We start from the raw sequence: 21,041 nt of genomic DNA, 5'->3' as shown, positions 1-21,041 counted from the left end.
GTTTTAGTGTTGCTCAATTCTTATATTTCCTTGTTGATATTCTAGTTGTTCTAGTTGTTTCTATTCATTATATAAAGTTGGATATTGAAGTTTTCAGCTATTATTGTTGACTTGTGTATTTGTCCCTTTAATTCTGACTGTTTCTGTGTTATTTGTTTTGGGACACTCTTGTTAGGTGCATTTATATTTGTAATTGCTATATCTTCTTAATGAATTGCCCTTTCTACATTATAAAATATCCTTCTTTGTGTGTACTAAAAATTTTTGTCTTAAAGTCAATTTTTCTGATATTAGTATATATAGGCATTCCAGCTCAGTTTTGCTTTGTTTGGTATATTATTTTCCTTCCTTCTACTTTCAACATATTTGTGTGTTTGTATCTCAAATACATCTCTTGTAGACGGCATATGGTTGGCTCACTAAAAAAAAAAAAATTCATTCTGACATATACTACCTTTTAATTGGAGTGTTTAATCCACTTACATTTATTGTAATTACTGATAAGCTAAGATCATTTTGCTATTGCCTTTAAGTGGTTTATGCCTCCCTCCCTATTTATTCCTCTATAACTGCCTTCTATTGTGTTAGATAAGTATTATCTAGTGTACTATTTAATTCCCTTCTTACTGATTTTACTATATTTTAATTTTTCTTTTCTTTTCTTTTTTTTTACATCTTTATTGGAGTATAATTGCTTTACAATGGTGTGTTAGTTTCTGCTTTATAACAAAGTGAATCAGCCATACATATACATATGTTCCCATATCTCTAATTTTTCTTTTCTTAATGGTTGTCCTAGGGATTGCAATGAATATAATTTAATTGATAGCAGTCTAGTTTGAATTAATTTCAACTTAATTTCAATAATATGCATATATATTTATTGTCCTACAAATTACATCTGAATACATTATGTACACTCCATGCAGATTTGTAATTACTGCTTTGTGTGGTTGTCTTCTATATGTAGGAGAAAAAAATATCTACAAACATAAAATATGTTTATACTGTCTTTTTTTTTTTTTGTGGTACATGGGCCTCTCACTGCTGTGGCCTCTCCTGCTGCAGAGCACAGGCTCTGGATGCGCAGGTTCAGCGGCCACGGCTCACGGGCCCAGCCGCTCCGCAGCATGTGGGATCTTCCCAGGCTGGGACACGAACCTGTGTCCCCTGCATCGGCAGGCGGACCCTCAACCACTGCACCACCAGGGAAGCCCTATATACTGTCTTTTATATTTACCTATCTAGTTACATTTACTGGTGCTCTTTATTTCTTCATGTGGATTTCAGTTATTTTCTAATGTTCTTTCATTTCTACTAGAAGGACATCCTTCAGTTTTTCTTGTAGGGCAGGTATGATTATCTGCTAATGTCTTAATGTCTCTTCATTTTTGAAGAGTATTTCTGATGCCTATCAAATATTTTCTTTCAGCACTTTGAATATGTTATCCCTCTGCTTTCTGACTTCCATGTTCCTGATGAGAACTCAGCTGTTAATCTTACTGAGGATTCCCTGAACATAATGAGTTGCTATGATGTTTGTTGCTGTGTTCAAGAGTTTTTGGTCTTTGACTTTTGACAGTTTGATTATGTCTAAATATGGATCACTCCTTTTTCATAGGTGGAAGAAGGAAAAATTAAAAATTATTTTAATTTCAGATTTTTTTTGTCTTTTGGATCTGGCTTTTTATTCCAATCTAGCAATGTCTGCTTTTCACTGGAATGTTTATTTATATATTTGTTCTATTTTAGTGTAATTATTGATATGTTGTACTTAAATGAAATATCTTGGTATTCATTTTCTTACTGCCTCTTCTGTTTCTTGTTACTCTGTTGTTCTTTTACTGCCTTCATTTGGGTTAATAAAATTTTTGTTTAGTGTTATATATCTTCTGTATTTCATTCTTAGTAACATTATTTTATATTTACTTTAATGGTTTCTCTAGAACTAAAAATATGCAGTTATAACTTACCAAATTCTTTAAAAATTTTTTGTTAAAAATTTGTTTAGAGTACTTTTAAGTCACAGCGAAATTGAGAGGAATGTACAGAGCTTTCTCAAATAATGCAGTCCCCACACATGCATAGGCTCCCCCATTATCAATGTCCCCCACCAGAGTGGTATATCTGTTACAATTGATGAACCACTTGACACATCATAATCAACCCAAAGTCCATTAGGGTTCACCCTTAGTATTGCACTTTCTATTGGTTTGTATAAATATGTAATTACAAGTATTCATCATTGTAGTCATACAGACAATTTTCACTGCCCTAAAAATCCTCTACTGCCTATTAATCTCTCCATCCCCTAACATTTGATCTCGTTATTATCTCCATACTTTACCTTTTTTCAGAGTGTCATATGGTTGGAATCACACAGTATGTATGTAGCATTTTCATATTGGCTTCTTTTGATTATTAACATGCATTTAATTTTCTTCTGTGTCTTTCCATAGCTTGATAACTCATCAAGCCATTTCAGAGTCAATATTTTCCCATTTCACCCTTAACACTTCACACTGTGTACTTTGTAATTACTACCTTTTTTTAACTCAAAACTTATTCTTTCTACATTCTACTAACCTCGCGTCAGTTTAATTCTATTTACCCATCCCAATTCTTGATGCTGTTGTTGTCATATATTTTCCTTCTACATACTTTGCAAACCTCCCTTAAGATGTCATTAAAAAAAAAACTTTAGTTAGTAGCCTTTAAGAAACTTTTGAGACAAAAATAGTTTATTATATTTACATGCTTATTCACTATTTTAGTGTTGTTTATATGTTCTTATAGCTATGAATCCCATCTAATATATTTTTGCATCTTTTAGCTTTTCATGTAGTGAAGATCTGCTGGCAATAAATTCTGTCAACTTTAATTTTTTTATCTGGGAATGTTTTATTTTACCTTTTTTTTTTTTTTTTTTTTTTTTTGCGGTACACGGGCCTCTCACTGTTGTGGCCTCTCCCGTTGCGGAGCACAGGCTCTGGACGTGCAGGCTCAGCGGTCATGGCTCACAGGCCCAGCCGCTCCACGGCATGTGGGATCTTCCCGGACCAGGGCACAAACCCGTGTCCGCTGCATCAGCAGGGGGACTCTCAACCACTGCGCCAGCAGGGAAGCCCCTATTTTACCCTTATTTTTAAGGATATTTTATTGAATATTGAATTATGGGTTGCAAGTTTTGTTCTTTCATCACTTTAGAAATGTTATTTACTCTCCTCCATTATTTTTGAAAAGAAGTCAATGGACATTCTTATTGTTGTCCTTCTGTATGTATTATGGCTTTTTTTCTGGTTGCTTTCAAGCTTTTTTATTTATATGTAGTTTTTATCAGTTTGACGATTATGTGCCTAGGTTGAGGTATTTTTTTCTTTTCTTTCTTGCTTTTTTGCTTTTGGGGCATTTGCTGCTTTAATAGATGGCTTGTTCCTCTCTTTATTTACAATAAATTTATTTATTTTATTTTTATTTTTGGCTGTTTTGGGTCTTTGTTGCTGTGGGCGGGCTTTCTCTGGTTTTGGCGAGTGGGGGCTACTCCTCATTGTGGTGCGTGGGCTTCTCATTGCAGTGGCTTCTCTTATTGTGGAGCATGGGCTCTAGGCCCGCAGACTTCAGTAGTTGTGGCACGCAGGCTCAGTAGTTGTGGCTCGTGGGCTCTAGAGCGCAGGCTCAGTAGTTGAGACGCATGGTATTAGTTGCTCCATGGCATATGGGATCTTCCCGGGCCAGGGCTCGAACCGGTGTCCCCTGCATTGGCAGGCAGATTCTTAACCACTGTGCCACCAGGGAAGCCCTGTTCCTCTCTTTAATTACAAAAAGAATGAGACCCAAATAAAAAAACTCCTACATTTTCAATAAATGAAAATATACAAAACTCAATATTTATTCATATTTACTAGAGGTACAAAGTATAATTACTATCACAAAATTTTACAATTAAAATTTGTATTTACCTCTCCCCTTACTAATGAATATTCTAACTAAGCTGAGCATGTAATCCCACAAGCACTAGATATGGGTGGATTTTCTGATAATAAAATGTTTACACATCATGAGGAACAAAGAAGTTCACCATGAGTGAACTTCTTTTCCCTTCTCTTTCTAAGGACTTTAATTTCTCATGATTGCCTCCATATTGGGTAACTGTGGCACCATGGAAGACTCAATAATCGCTGTTTCTTGGTTTTTTTTTTTAATATTTTTATTTGGGCTGCATCGGGTCTTAGTTGTGGCATGTGGGACTTTCGTTGCCACGTGTGAGATCTTTGTTGCAGTGTGAGGGATCTTTAGTTGTGGCATGCAGGATCTTTAATTGCGGCATGTGGGCTCTTAGTTGTGGCATGCGGGATTTAGTTCCCCGAACCCAGGTTCCCTGCATTGGGAGCACAGAGTCTTAACTGCTGGACCAACATGGATGTCCCATGTATCTTGTAATACATACAGAGTTTTATCAAGAATCCCTGGAAAAGGGGACATTATGTTATACACTGTCAGGATAATTAAAAACAATACCAGTCATTTACTTTTTAAACAAGAGAATCTGATCGAATTAAATGTGGGTAAAACTCAGTGGACTATTTATTTACTGACCGCATTGCATGGCCTGTGGGATCTTAGTTCCCTGACCAGGGATTGAATCTGGGCCCACAGCAGTGAGAGTGCAGAGTCCTAACCACTGGACCACCAGGGAACTCCCTCAATGGACTCTTTAAATTGAACTTCAGTGATTTACTCATTTGTACAAGAACATCAAAATCCAAGGTCTTACATCATGATAAATTGTCTAGAAACTCATCTTACTATGAATGCATAAGACCCTGAAAAGGTTGTCTTGTGATGTCTGAAGCATGTTCACAGACGATTTATGCCAGAACAGAGGCCATGAAGAACTCTGAAGGATAGTTATCAGCTGTTAAGTGTTCCAATTTTTAGGTAAGTACACTTCTCCTTTAAATGCTGTACTTGCCAGCTAATATCATTCTTGTTTGAATAGTCTTTTCTTCATCTTCCTTTTTCCTTTATGTTAAGGTGATTATCAACTTTATATAAGCACCCACAGATAACCGTTCATTATTAGAACACTCATTATGTTTAGGTCACTCCCTGACAACATGTAGAGAAATCTTAATGCTTTCAATGAGATATTTCCAATATAAATTTTAAAGCAGATAATTTTTTTCCTACACAGGAAATTACCTAGTATCATCAACAGTCTGTAAGCTCTTAATATTGTACATCAACTAAACCTCAATTTAAAAAATTGAAACAAAAGAAAACAGTATATAGGTTCTTCTGAGTTTTCATAAGAGATGAGTAAAGTCCCTTTACTCACCTGCTTTCTAAAAATGTCCTTGCGCATTTCAGCCTAGGTCTTGAGGTACACATTCTTTTGGGTCTCCTCAATCCTATTCTCATATTTTGAATCTGGTAACAGAAAATGAAACAGGAAAATTATTTTATTTTATTTTTTGGCCCTGCAGCACGGCTTGTAGGATCTTAGTTTCCTGACCAGGGATCGAACACAGGCCCACAGCAGTGAAAACGTGGAGTCCTAACGATTGGACCGCCAGGGAATTCCCAGGAACTTTTTTAAAAAAACTGATTTAATCTTTGGCCTAAGAACTCCAATGCTCAAGTAATGAAATGGAGAATATCCATTTATATACTAACGCACACATTCCTTGTTATTTTTTCTTTTTATTTATCCTGTATGAGGTTTTCTGAGATTCTAAGATACCTAATTCATTATATTTTTTATTACATTTGGGAAATTTTTGGCTTATTCTGGGGCTCTGTTTATTTTTCTTCCATTTCTTTTTTGTGTTCTTCAGATTATATTACTTTAAAATTGATCCATCTTCAAATTCACTGACTCTTTTCTGTCTCTAATTTGGTGTTAAGCCCATCAAGTTAGTTTTTCATTTTAATTACTGTACTTTTTAGTTATAGAATGTTTATTTGATCTTTTAAAAAAGTTTTCATTTTTCTGATGAAATTTCCTATCCGTTCACACATGAAAATTATAATTTTCTTTAATTCCTATAACATGTTTTCTTTTTGTTCTTTGAGTATAACAGCCAATTTAAAATGTCTTTGTCTGCTAAATAGTACATCTGAATCTCACTGTGGATTTGTATTAATTGCTTCTCTCCACTCCTTTGATTAAGGATTAAAATTAATTAATTAGCTAATTAATTAATTAAAGTATCTAGTAACTTTAGATTGTGATACCTTTTAGAGAATGGATTCTGTTATCCTCTTCTGAAGCAAATTGGTGTTTATTATAGAAGTCAGTTCAATTACTGATCATTTCAAGGTTGATTACCTTAAACTTCTCTAGGCATGGTTTTAAATTTTATTGAGATAGATTTGTCAGATGCCCTAGGTATTTCTGAACTACTCTAACTTGGGTCCAAGCTTTCTCACACATGAAGGTTTTATCAGAGCTTGGTTTTCAGGAAATATAGAATAGTTCTTTCTTTAGGACATGGTTCTTATTTCTAAGGTATGTCCCTTCTGGTATCTCAATTGACTATTATGTATGAGGTGTTAGAAGTTCTTCCACTTTAGCTGTACTGGGCTCCCAACACCGTCTTACCCAGCATTGCTTCATCTCTAGTACAGTTAGTCCCCTACATACAAACCTTCAAGTTGTGACCTTTCAAAGTTGTGAGCATGCGTTCACATGTCCAATCATGTAAGTTAGTTCATGTGTCTAGTGTACGTGTCACATGCTTGCATCCTCTACAAGTGGTTGTGCTTTTGTGTACTTTACAGTACTGTGTAGAGTACAGTAGTACAGTATCTTTACTTCAAGTCCAGGGTGTCTGGAAGCAAGCATAAAAGTAGCAGTGATGTAGCTGGTACCGGTAAGAAGCACCAAGTGGTAACGATGGAAACAAAAGTGAAACTTATTGAGAGAGTAGAGCAAAGCAAAAAGATGATAGACGTTGCTCATTCTTGTAACATGAATCATTCAACCATCGGCACAATTCTAAAGAACAAGGACAAGATTATGGAACATGTGAAGTCTGCTGTGCTGCTGATGTCAACAGTAATATTGAGGAAGCATAGAAAAGTGATGGAAGAGATAGAGAAACTTCTCAGTGTGTGAATGCAGGATCAGCATCAGCATTGGATCCCACTCAGCTTAATGCTGATTCAAGAGAAAGCTAAAAGGCTTTATGAAGACTTGAAGAAGAAACACGGTAAAGAATCAGAGGGCGCATTTTTTAGTGCCAGCCATGGCTGGTTTCATTGGTTCAAGGTTAGTGCTAACCTTCACAATGTAAAAGTAAGTGGCAAGGCAGCGAGTGCAGATATGGTAGCTGCCCAGGAATTTCCTGAAATGCTTCGAGAAATTATTGATGAAGGAACGCATTTACCCGAGCAGGTTTTTAATGTGGATGAGACAGGACTGTACTGGAAGAGGATGTGAGACTGAAGCTACATCAGTAAGGAGGAAAATTTGATGCCAGGCTATAAAGCAGCAAAGAATAGGCTAACTCTTTTGTTTGGTGGCAATGCTTCTGGTGATGTGAAGCTAAAACTTCTCTTAGTTTATCTTTCAGAGAACCCAAGAGCCCTTAAAAACATAGCCAAAGGCTCTCTTCCTGTTGTGTGGAAGAGTAACCCCAAAGCCTGGGTTACACAGGCCATTTTCCAGGACTGGTTTTTCCACCCCTTTATCCCAGAGGTACAGAAATATTGCTTGGAGAAGGACATCCCATTCAACATTCTTTTGCTGTTTGACAATGCTCTGGGCCAGCCCCCATTCATGGATGACTTTCATCCCAATGTCAAAGTAGTGCATTTGCCACCGAATACGATGTTGCTCCAACCTATGGAGCAGGGAGTTATAGCGACTTTCAAGAAATGTTATTTACATCACACTTTTTGTCAGGCAGTAAAGGCAAGTGATGAATCTGGAACAACCTTGCAACAATTTTGGAAGGACTATAACATCTACAAGGCCATGAAAAACATTGACTTTGCTTGGTGTGAGGTTACGGCTGTCACCATGAATGGGGTTTGGAAAAACCTTTGCCCGCAGGTTGTTCATGATTTTTGTGGACTTGAGAAGGTGGATAAGGAGTCCAAAGAGGTCTTCAGCAACTTAGTGACCCTCAGCAAGAAGCTGGAGCTAGATCTTCAAGAGGACGACTTCATTAAACTCCTTGCTGTGCAACACGAGGAGCTTACTAGTGAAGACTTGATGTAATTGGAGGCCCAGAGAAAGGACAAAGAGAGACAAGAGGAAGAAGTAACTGAAGAACTGAAGAGATTCGTGACTCAGGAAATGGTAAGGGGATTTTCTTTATTTAAGGGGGCACTGTTAGTTTTTGAGGCACAGGACCCAAACCTAGAATGGTACAGGAAGGTTGCAGCAGCCGTTCAGAATGCAATCCAATGCTACCATGTCATCTATGATGAGAAAAAAAGAGCTACTATCCAGATATCACTGGATCATTTTTTGAAGAGAGTAGATAGAATTGAATCCAGCGAGGAACCAGAACCTGTGCCATCAACGTCAGGTGTGAGTGAAATTGCAGCTTGCCCTCCGTCTCCTATTGCTGAAATCCTTCAGCTCTACCATCTCCCACCTCCTCCCTCTCCTCCAGTCAGTAACTCTCCTTGCCTGTTTCACTCGATGCCAGCCCCGGTATGCAAGCTGTTGTACTGTACTACTGTACTTTTCAAGGTACTGTATTCTAAGATTAAAAATGTTTTCTTTGTTTTTGGTGTTTGTTTATTTATGCATTATTTGTGTGAAAAGTATTATAAACTTATTACAGTACAGTACAGTACTTATTACAGTACAGTACTATATAGCCAATTGTATTAGTTGGATACCTAGGCTAACTTTGTTGGACTTACAAACAAATTGGACTTACGAATGCGCTCTTGGAATGTAAGTCATTCATATGTAGGGAACTTACTGTATCTCTGATTTTCTTTCAACACTGAAGTAAGTTCTCTTTGATAAATCTAATGTAGTTTCACCCTGTGCATGTGCTGTCTAGCCCTCAGCCACAGACTTACAAGAAATGATCCTAGAGTTTTCTGGGTTACCCCGTCACTACCACCATCTTGTATAGTTTTCTAATGCCCTACTCTCAGATTTCAGCTGCTTAAACAGCTTCAAATTTTATTTCTGTATACACAGCTCACGGGACCTCTTTAGTCTGGTTGGTGTCTGGTTTCCTGACATAGTTGGGAAGTCTTTCCGTGGTGGAGAGTCAGTCCTATTGTGGGAGCTCATCTTGTGAGTGTCTCTTCTCTCATGGATCGCTGTATCATGTTGTCTATTTCCTAATGTCTGAAAACAGTTGTTTAATATATTTTCCCAGCTTTAAAATTCTTGACAGTGGGGCTAGTCTCTTTATAGTTACTTCAACATGTCTGAGCCAGAAGTAGAGATGTTGCTTTTCTATCAAATACTTTTTCTGCTTTTGAGACGATCACCTATTTGTTCTTTATTTTGTTAATATGTTGTTTGGATTGATGATCCTTAAATGTTATTTTGTAATAATTCCAACTTTTCATGATCTGTCATCTCTTCTATTGATGATTGGACTAAATTAGCTAGTATTTTCTTTAGTATTTTACATCTAGGTTTGTGAAACAGATTTATCTATATGTTTCCTTTTTTTGTAATAATCTTGTCATGTTTTGGTATAATATTGTCCTGGCTTCATAAAATGAATTGGGAAATGTTTCCTTTTTTCCTCTGGAAGAATGTGCTTGAGATTAACTCTTTCTTATAAATTTATAGGTGTTCAGAAGTGAAACCGTTAGGACTGGAATTCTTTTTGTGGGAACATTTAAAATGAAGGATCTGGTCCTTTTAGTAGTTATTGAATAATTCACATTTTATATTGCTTCATATTTTAGTTTCAATAAACTGTGTTTTTATAAGAAATTATACATTTCATCTATTTTTCAAATATATTGACATACATAGTTTACAATATGTTTGTTGCTTTTTTCTTCTTCTTGTCTGATTGTAAAGGACATGTAGTACTAGTCTCTCTTAATTTTTGATATTATTATATGTGTATTCTTACTCTTTATTTTTTCTGTATGAGCTTGCTGGAGTCTGTTCATATTAAAAGTCTTTTTCAAAAAAACTATCTCTTCATGTTTTAAATTTTCTGCAGAGTACATTTAAAAATTTTATGATTTTCTCCTCTTACCTGTCTTATTTCCTTCCACTTTTTTTGTTTGAAAGTATCGCTCTTCTTTCTTTTTAAATGGGATTCTCTACATTGTTCTCTCCTTTTTTTAAATTAATTTTTTGTTGGAGTATAGTTGCTTTACAATTTTGTGTTAGTTTCTACTGTACATCAAAGTGAATCAGGTATACGTATACACATATCCCCTCTTTTTTAGATTTCCTTCCCATTTAGGTCACCACAGAGCACTGAGTAGCGTTTCCTGTGCTATACAGTAGGTTCTCATTAGTTATCTATTTTATACATAGTATCAGTAGTGTATATATGTCAATCCCAATCTCCCAATTCATCCCATCCCCCAGCCTTTCCCCTTTGGTATCCATACGTTTGATCACTACGTCTCTGTCTCTATTTCTGCTTTGCATATAAGATCATCTATACCATTTTTCTAGATTCCACATATATGCGTTAATGTATGATATTTGTTTATATCCTTCTGACTTACTTCACTCTGTATGACAGTCTCTAGGTCCATCCACGTCTTTGCATATTACCAGTTTTGTTCCTTTTATGGCTGAGTAATATTCCATTGTATATATGTACCACATCTTCTGTATCCATTCCTCTGTTGATGGACATTTAGGTTGCTTCCATGTCCTGACTATTATAAATAGTGCTACAATGAATGGTGGGGTGCATGCGTCTTCTTGAATTATGTTTTTCTCTGGGTATATGCCCAGGAGTGGGATTGCTGCGTTATATGGTAGTTCTATTTTTAGTTTTTTAAGGAACATCCAAACTGTTCTCCATAGTGGTTGTTTCAATATATATTCCCACTTTTTAGCTTCTTATAATAGGAGCTTAGATAATTGATTTTCAGAGTACATTTTATATTATGTGTAAATCAGTGAAAATCCATCTATGTGTATGTGTACATATATATTTCCATCTTAGAATTGATTTAGCTACATCCCACAAATTTTGATTGACATATATTGATTATGATTTAGTTTAAAATACTATCACTGGGATAAGAGAACATATGCAATATAGTATAAATTCCTTTGAAATTTGTTGAGACTTCCTTCATAGATCAACATATGATCAATTTTGTGAATGTACCATGTTCTTTTGAAAAGGATATATATTCTGTAGTTCTACAAATGAAAAGTGTTCTGTAATTAGAACTAGATATCCTTTTAAATCACATTTTCAAATTGTCTAAATCCTTTCTGAATATTATCTTGGTTTCTCTCAGTTTGTGGTATTGGTATGTTAAAATTTCTCACTATATTTCTAAATTTGTCTCTATCTTCTTTTATTTTGTCAAATTTTACTTATATATTTTGAAGATCTATTGTTAGTTGTATATACTTTCAAGATTTTTGTGTCTTGTTGATGGACTTACCTTTTTTGCATCATGAAATATCTCTGTTCATTTCTAGTAACATTTCTTGATTTAAAGCCTACCTTGTCTCAGCTACATTAGCTTTTTTTTGATAGTGCTTTCCTGTTAAAACTTTTTCATTAAATTAGTAAGTATTGTACCCTCTACAACATAGGGCTCAGTAAATATTTTTGGCTGATGATAGTTGAAAGGACCATTTATTTTCAGTCTTTCTGTGCTCTTAAATGTAAAGTTTGTCTTTATAAGCAATATATATAGTTGTTTTTTTATCCAGAGTATTTTTATCTCTGTTTGTAATATTTAGTCCATTTATATTTAACACATTTATTGATATATTTTGTTTAAAATCTACATATAATTTTTTTTTGTATTTGTCCTATATTTTAAATTCTTATTTGCTTTTTTTTCTTTCCTTTCGTATAAGTGGAAGGGAACCAGATGATATAGAGGCATGGTCAGCTTATTTCAATAGCTGTTTTCAGAACATCATAAATTGGCACTTTGTTGAAATATTATTGGTGATACAAGGAAGGCATTTTTATGCATACACACAGAGAGAATACTCCTCATAGGAATGGTGAAGAAGGCCAACAGAATAGTTACAGAAGACCAAAGACCAGATGCTTATTATTATTTGGAACTGTAAACTTAGTGAAAGCAAAGACCTTTTTGTTTGACTTACTATCTGTTCTATTGTATAGTACATAGTATAGTACTTTTTGAATGAATAACTGATTGAATGGCTGAAGAAATGAATTGGCTGTAGGTATGGTATATTCCAAAGTGTAACACAATGGAGTCAGAAGTCTTTGTTTCGGGCTTCCCTGGTGGCGCAGTGGTTGAGAGTCCACCTGCTGATGCAGGGGACACGGGTTCGTGCCCCGGTCTGGGAGGATCCCACATGCCGCGGAGTGGCTGGGCCCGTGAGCCATGGCCGCTGAGCCTGCGCGTCCAGAGCCTGCGCTCCGCAACGGAAGAGGCCACAACAGTGAGAGGCCTGCGTACCGCAAAAAAAAAAAAAAAAAAAAAAAAGTCTTTGTTTCAAGGTCTCGCCGTGGTGCTTTAAAGCATGAACTTAAGCAAGCACTAAACATTCCTGAGTCTCAGTTTACTCATTATGGGGTCATGGTGAGGCTTTAGTAATACATAAGATCTGAAATAATTTTGAAACTGTAAGTTTTAAGACACATATGGTGCATTATTATTAGACACAATATATAGCAACAATTTTAAGACATGTTATTATTAGTCAGAATCCATTTATAGTGGTCCAGAATTAAAAACAAAATAAAAATCTTCTTTCCTTTGAATGTTGAAATGTACATTAATGTTTAATTTTTCAACCGTGTAATTTTAGAAGTCAAGAAAATAGTGGCTTTTTTCACTTTTTGTTGTTTTAAGGATAGTAAGTTTTTATTAAGGATTATAACTTATATTGTACCTTCAGTGTGTTGTATTATCTTTATATTCTTCCAACCAGCTCTTTTAGTAGAAGCTGTTGTCTAGTGACATATTGTTTGAATTCAAATTCCAGCTGACTCATACTTGCTTACATGCTGTATAGCTTTGGATAAGTTATTTTATATCTTCGTCCCTTGTTTTTTTCATATGTAAAATGAGGATAGTAATGGTTTCTACCACGTGGGTGTTGTTGTGAGAATTCAATAGGTTAGTATACCTAGCATTTGGGACACTATGTGGCGTGTAGAAATGCTCAGAAAATGTTAATTTTCTATTGAAAATTCGTGTTAATATCAGTTATATACTAGTTAAAATTAATGTTCATATTAATTAACCTAGAGATAAATATTCATATTTCTATTTATACGATTCTTACTTTATAGTTGAAAAAGCAGAGGTTGATAGAGGTTAAGTGAATTTTCCAAGGTCACTCAGTAAGTGACAGAGATAAAACTTGAGTCTAGATCTTCTGATTTCAAGTTTAGTGCTCTCATGTAGTAAGTGTTTTGCCCTTTACAACAGAAGCTTAGTAAATATTTTTGGAGGATAATATTTGAAAGGACTATTTCATTGAAGAATCTCCTTGGAAATTCTGAAGACAATTGAAACTAGAAAAATTAAAAGTTTTTCGTCCTGATTAGCTCTTATTTGTATTTTCCCATCAATGCATTTTTAAAAATATTTATGTACTTAACTTGAGGTAACTGATCGTTTTGGTTCTGGAAGGAAGAATAAGTTTGGTTTCTCCACCCACATTTTAATGAGAGCAGACAAAAATCACCCTAAGGTTAATTGATTTGGTTTTGAAGGAAGGGTTCTCTTATTGTCTTGGATCGCTGCCTGATCCTAGAGTCAGGCAGCCAAAGAATGTTACAGCTGAAAGGAACCTTAGAAGTTAGGTAACTCAATATTCTCATTTTGCAGATGAGGCCCTGAGAGTCCTCATCTGCAAAATGAGAATATTGCAGAGTGTTGCAGAATATTACAATAATGAGGCCATTGTTGCACAGTGAGTCAATTGAGCTCGAATTCAGGTCTGATGATTCCCAGGCTAGTACTGCATCTACTACAACTGTTGCTCAGAAAAACAAGTGACATGCCAGTAGAACTTGTAAAAGAAATAATTAAAAACTTTGGTGGATATAAGGTTAAAGTTTAATTCTGAGTGTTCTTTTGGAGAAAGATAGGCTAGAGCTCATTTTTGGGGGATGACTTATGGAATTATTTAAAAAAAAATTTTTTTAATTGAAGTATAGTTGATTTACAGTGTTGTGTTAATTTCTGCTGTACAACAGAGTGACTCAGTTATATACATATATACATTCTTTTTTATATTCTTTTCCATTATGGTTTATCCCAGGATATTGAATATAGTTCCCTGTGCTATACAGAAGGACCTTACTGTTAAAAGTAGGATGTTGCTGTGCTCTTCAAGTGCAATACTATACTGACTTCTCAATCAATTGCTTTGTTGTTTTCTATAGTTGTGTTTACTCTTCTTTAGTTGTTGATTATCTGGTTTGGGAATTCATAAGACTCTTAGCTTTTGTTTTTATAGCATCCCACTGTTAACATTTTGGGCAATTTACCACTCATTAGAATATCAGGCAGAGAGAGGAGAGACAAAGAATGGGACTCACATCTAAGTTAATACATTTTTGATATGCCTGTTCTGTTGGTGGAGGAAATGGAAATTAATTTCATGGTTGTTTGCGACTTTACCATTATTACTGCTATGTAGCAACTACTCCTAATTTTTGTTTAAAACTTACTCTGCTTTATATATTCTTTAACATGTTCTGATAGAAGTTTGGAAATACACCAAACACAGTACAAACTGCGTAGCCGTGTTGTGAGAATTAAACAAGATCAAATATATTAGAGGTAATTTGTATACCATAATGCTTAATACAAAATACATGAGGTATTATCATCTTTGTTTTTCTAACTAGGAAACTGAAGTTTGGTTGTGATTCTTACTTGGTTTACGGGGGCTTGCCACATGCTCTATACAGCATCCCGATCTGTCAAAGATACTTGTAGCACAAATAGATCTGCTAGGTCATATAGATAGGAAGAGTTGCTTATACCACAGCCTAGACTAGCTGAAAACCTCCTCTTTCTGGACTACATTCAGAGTTGGCGGCCCTGCAGATTGTGAAAAATGAACCTATAAGTACTGAATGATGACAAATGTCATTGTCAGAGCTCATAATATTTAAATGTATATATCATTGAGCTTCATGAACTTCTATTAAAACCCAGCTCTCTTAATTTTTATTAACAGGTAACCTTGGACGGGTGGACCAGGTCTCTGAGTTCGAGTATGATTTATTCATTAGGCCGGATACCTGTAATCCACGCTTCCGAGTCTGGTTCAACTTTACTGTTGAGAACGTGAAAGAATCACAGGTGAGAGAAATAGTGGATACTTTCATTGTGGTTTTGGTAGGAAGATTATGCTTTTGTGTTATTTTAGTAATATCAAAATAATGACCATATTAGGAATATATTCTTAGATATGTGCTGTAGTGATATCATTTTATTTTAAGAGATAGACAGTAACAGGTATAATATGCTAACTTTTGCTATACGGTGATTATGAAAAAAACAAATAGATTATCTGAGAACTCAAAGTGTTCTTTACCGATGGAAGCATTAGTGTTATGTGCTAGGCTTCCTTGGGGGACACTATAAGGAACCATTGCAAGTGACTTGCTATTATGTTTATTATGGAGTGCTGTTCTGTATGTTATTTTTTTCACAGGACTCAGTTTCAGAAAAAGCTTTTCTTCTCCTGTATAACAAGGTGTTTCTATCTTAAAAACAATATGATTCTTGTAACTCATCCTACTTTTTCCCTTTGCTTTGGCTGCTGGAAAACTCTGAGCCAATTTTATAGCCCAATATAATGACTCTGGAAAGCTTTTTTGCTTTTGTTTTTGTATACTAACTTTTCTGTTATTCTGATAGTATTAATCTATCTTTAACCACGATTACTTCATCTACATTTTCTAACATAACAGTGTATGTTTTTATAATCCTGTTCAAATCTGTTTTGAATAAAAGTATTGATGAAAATAGAGAGAACTAATGACATATGCTTTGAAAAACATTAATAAAAATCTAACCCTAAGAAATCAGTTATCATTATCAGACAGCTGCTTCTGGAAGACTTTGCACAAATTTTGTACACATAGTGATAGGATTCTTTTAAGCAGATGAAGCATAGCCCTATAATCTAACATCTGCCTTCTTCCTTCAGGGTCATTTTTTTCTAGCATATTTGGGAGAAAGTGAGGAGTTTGTTTAATTTCCCTTCCCAAGTCAATCTATTCTGCTTGCTCTTTCACCTGGTTGCTTGCTTCTCTCTGTTTCTTTCAACTGCAACTTGAGTCATGTGTTAGGTAGGCAGTGGTCAGTGTCTGGAATTTAGGGACCCTCATTTGTCCTTGACACAATGCTGTTCCTGGCATGCTGGCTTCGGCAGAAGAGGGGTTCAGGAACAGCCACTTCACTTTACTACCGATTCTTTTAATTTTCTACACCACTGACACAGGACTGGGTGTATGTAATGTTTACTGATGTTTAGGGCTAACTAGAAGGAATTAAATATATGGGAGAGCTTTGAACATGGTTAGCTATATATGATATAGCAATTTAGGACAGTGGGAAAAAAGTTAAACCTCACACAGACTGTTGCTCTAGGACAAACTTTAGTTTCTTGCTTTGCTTCTTAGTTTGGCTTACTCTCCCATGAGGGAATTCTTTTTTCAGTTTTTCATAGTAAGAATAATATTCCTTCCCTGAAACCACCTTTGGGAAACCTATACTTTGCCTACAGGACTTCACCTGTCCCTAGGATTGTCCCTCTTATTCCAGCAAGACAATCAATGATCCTCAAAGTGCTTTTTCCAAAGTCTATGTTACTGACTCTTGAGAGTATAACTCACAACAGGAGGCTTTAGCCACATGTACAAGACTGAATCTTGGTACTCCAAGTTTGGGTTTCCTGTGAAGACCTCTCTGCTACCATGAGGTAAGCATACAACCCCTCATTCTTCTGTTGGTGTGCCTGTCTCATGTCAGTAACTTACAATTGTCACATACACACACCACTGAAAAACAAACAGTAATTCTGAGGCAGTATAGTCCATTCATATTAAGGAAAGGAAACATTTTCTTTAAAGCAGTATAATCTGCCAGGATTTCTAAATTCATAAAGGGGATTACTCTTTTCCTGTTTATGCACAGCACATGCATACCTTTCAACTTGCCTACTGTAACCAGGAATCCACTAACTCCTAAGAAATGAGACCGATTACTTTTCAAGGAACAGAGTCTGTTCTTATATCCTTTGATAAGTAGAGACCTAACAGAAACTCTGACATTGTAGTGGTTTTTTTTTTAACTTTGGGCCATGTTGAATTCCTAGTCTAGTTTTTCTTTCATGTTAGTCTCTCATAAAGACTATCCTTATATAACTCCTATGGTCAGGTGAGGGAGTTGCAGAGCAGTGGGATGACTCGAGGGTTAGGAAAATGTGTTTCTTAAGTTATATATGACCTGGGATAGTCTTTTGGACAAGTTGGTCATACATTTCAAAGTTTCTTGTTCTTTTCTCTTCTAGTTTGCTTACAGGTATATTCATTTTTTTGCTTAAAATGTCTCTTCCAGGGTGTTATAATTTTCATACTACATGTTAAAGTCATACAGTCTCTTTTGAATCTTCTCTATCAATCAAGGAAGTAACATGAATATGTTCCAAGTTATTATTCTAATAAGAAAGTTGGTGCTGTTTTATGGATACTTATTTTTAAAGTTGAAGGAAACAATATTTGCTCGGTCTGTCTGAGTTCTAGCTTCATATCCAGTGTTATCCTACCCTTGTTACAATTAGAAATCATGAACATATTTATCTGGTTTCCTGGAGCCTGATGCTTTATCAGCCTCCTTCTGTGGGCCATTGCTTCTTCAACTGTAATCACATTATATAGTTATGGAAATCTGTCTCAAGAAGGCATAAAGATCTGCTGGAAAGATATAATACATATCTCTAGCTCACAGGATATTTGTTTTCATGGTTGTCTATATGAAAAAGAATGGTTTTACTATTAAGTTTGACTTGTGAGGCCTGTTTTTATGATGTCTCTTCCTGTAATCTTTTTCCATCTCTCCAATTTCCTTTAAAATGAGACCTTCATGAATGTAATCTAGTCAGGAGCCTTATTTAGGGTTTGGTACTAGCGGGCAAAAGAAATATTAGTCATCAAAGGCTGACTCCACTAAAAATCAAAGCATCAAATATACTGTATAAACAGGTCTAGCTTTTGGGTTATCTTCCTTATGTTTTTAGAAAGTGATAAAAGCTTGGAACATATGGTGCTGTATTCCAGGACCGATATATTAACCCCCTGAAGTAGTTGTTAAATAGTACATTTGCAAGAATCTATGATAACTAAACATCCCGGTATCTTTATTGAAAAGTAATTTTCTCTCTGAAAAACCTATATTAAATATTCTTATGTGGAAATTATTATTGATGCAGCAGAACACTCGTGTGATGTGAAAGCAAATCTTTCTATTTAAATATGATAAAACTTCAGCCAATAAGAAGAAATAAAATGATGTGCCTGGATTGTTGAAACTGTTTTTTTCCTTTATAATCTTTTTATCTCTTTGAGTTAATTTTTTCCCTTTCTGATTATAAAAGTATCCAATGCTCACTGTAGAAAATTTGGAAAATATGGATAATTATTAGAAGCAGAGAAAAAGCACATTCCCCCCCACCCCCCGAAACACACACCCATAATCTTACTACCTAGAAGCAAATACTATTAACTTTTGGCATATTTACTTCTAGGCTTATTTATTTTCTATTTTATTTTTGGAGAATAATTAAATTTGTACCATATATACATTTTTATATCTTACTTATAAGGAAGCTAAATGGTATCACAAGCAATTTTCTGTCATTAAAAACCTCATAAACATGGCTGTACAATAGCTATGTACTATTGGACCATTTCTTTAAATCTTGGGCATAAAGATTATTTTCCATTATTGGTTGTTATAAATAACACTGTAGTAAACATCTTTATGCGTGAAGTGTTACCCAGATTTCATTTTGCTTCCTTAGGATAAATTCCTTGAGGGAAATTGATGGGCAAAGTATATTAATATTTTTAAAACTCTTCATTCATATTTCTAAATTGCTGCCAGACAATTTATAGTATTTTTCTGTCCTATCAGCAGTCAGTGAGATGCTTTTTCTTTAATTTCTTGTTTTGAAATGTTTAATGAACTCAGAAGTTCATACATTAAGCATAAATTGTTTCTTTTTTCTCTCTTACTTTGAATATAATGCAGTGGTTCAGGCCTCTAGTCATAAAGGAATTAACTGCATTCTAGGAACAACCTGAGACAACAAAACATACCTATTTATCATTTTGACTCTTTCTTATTTCATCAATCCTGTTTTGTCTGGGTGTGCCAACAGAATTTCCTCTGACATATATAATGTGAAATTTTTTTTTAAAACAATGAAATATTTCTCACATTATTATAAACAGTAATGTAGCTTAAACACACACACACACACGTGCGCGCGCGCGCACACACACACACACACACTTTTATATATGACATGTCTGAATTGGACTTTAAAAATTCCAAGAGTTTGCTGCTGCTTTAGTCTCCATCCTGGCGATTTCAGTCTCAGTAAAACTTCATCCTGGCTATGGCCAGACTTGACAGTAAACAGAGGCAACATATCATGGTAGAAAGATCACAGGGCAATGGATTCAAACAGACTTGGGTTTATATACTGAGTCATACTTATGAGCTGTTTTACCATTGATCTGTTAAATTAATCTCTTGGCACCTCAGTTTTCCATCTGTAAAGCAAAGATGATAATACTATTTCATGTGAGCATTGTGCATATTAAATGGGAAAGTGCAGCTAAAGAGCCTACCATGGTGTTTGGTAGATAGATAATAGAGATTCACTACTTGATGGCTGTTGTTTTTACTAAAACACCTCAACAGTAGAAATAAGACTAAAAACAGCAAAAGGAAAAACTACCACAACAAATTATTACTAGATTATTACTACTGTTTTTGTTCTGCTCTTCTTCCTTCTCTTTCTCCTTCTTCTAGTCCTTTTCTTCATCTTCTTTCTTCTTCTTTCAAATCTGCTATTGCAAAATATCGTCATCATCATTATCATCAACATAATCATCATCATCAAGCAAATTGTAATCGTTATGAATATGTACTCGATATTAGACATGCCTGAATTCCAGGCCTAGCTCTGCCAATTACTTTCTATGTCTGTGATAAAACTCTCCTAACTGGCCCCCTGTTTATATTCTAGGCCTACCCTGTCTTTAATGCGTACTCTTAACAGGGAAATGGGAGTAATTTTATGATGTAGGTCATATCACATGATTACTCTGTTAAACTCCTCTAATTAACTTTTGTATCTCAGCATAAAAGATGATATCTCTAAAATGGCCTACTAGATCCTGCAAAATCATTGGTCAAACCCACCTATCCTACCCTACAACATACGCACTGCTTTGACCACATTTCCTACTACTTTCTGCCTTGCCCACACAGCTCTGGCTTCTTTGCTGTACCTCAAGCCAGGTATGTTTCCACCTTAGAGCACTGGCTTAGGGTTTAGGGCAATGACTATTCCCATTTGCCCTTTCCAGCAGATATTTGTATAACAAATGCCACCTTCTCTATGAGGCCAACCTTAGTGACTTATTCATTTTGTCCTCCTCCACACACCCCACATATGCTGTTCTACTTTCTCTTTTAGAAACTAACACTTTATAATATACCGTTTAATTAATTATTTTATATGTCTATTTTTTGTCTTTCTCTTTGCCCTCAATGATACACATAGGCTTATTTAAAGTTTTCTTAGTGCAGGCCTAATGTAGTGATGTTTGTTGGGTCTTTCTGGGTCCAGACACGACCCT

General features: G+C 35.3%; 1 protein-coding gene across 2 annotated transcripts in view; it reads left to right on the top strand.

Annotated features, from left to right (window-relative positions):
- Positions 1 to 21,041, top strand: part of AGBL4 (AGBL carboxypeptidase 4) — a 1,401,741-nt gene that overhangs the window by 223,791 nt on the left and 1,156,909 nt on the right. For both annotated transcript variants that reach the window (XM_067726072.1, XM_067726070.1), the window contains exon 3: positions 15,338 to 15,462. In XM_067726072.1, coding sequence (XP_067582173.1) covers positions 15,338 to 15,462 — 125 coding nt within the window. The remainder of the gene's footprint in view (positions 1 to 15,337; positions 15,463 to 21,041) is intronic.

The sequence above is a fragment of the Pseudorca crassidens genome, chromosome 2 (genome assembly GCF_039906515.1).
Source record: "Pseudorca crassidens isolate mPseCra1 chromosome 2, mPseCra1.hap1, whole genome shotgun sequence".
Classification (NCBI taxonomy): Eukaryota; Metazoa; Chordata; class Mammalia; order Artiodactyla; family Delphinidae; genus Pseudorca; species Pseudorca crassidens.
Note: the sequence above shows the minus strand (reverse complement) of the source record. Positions and strands in the feature narration are given on the sequence as shown.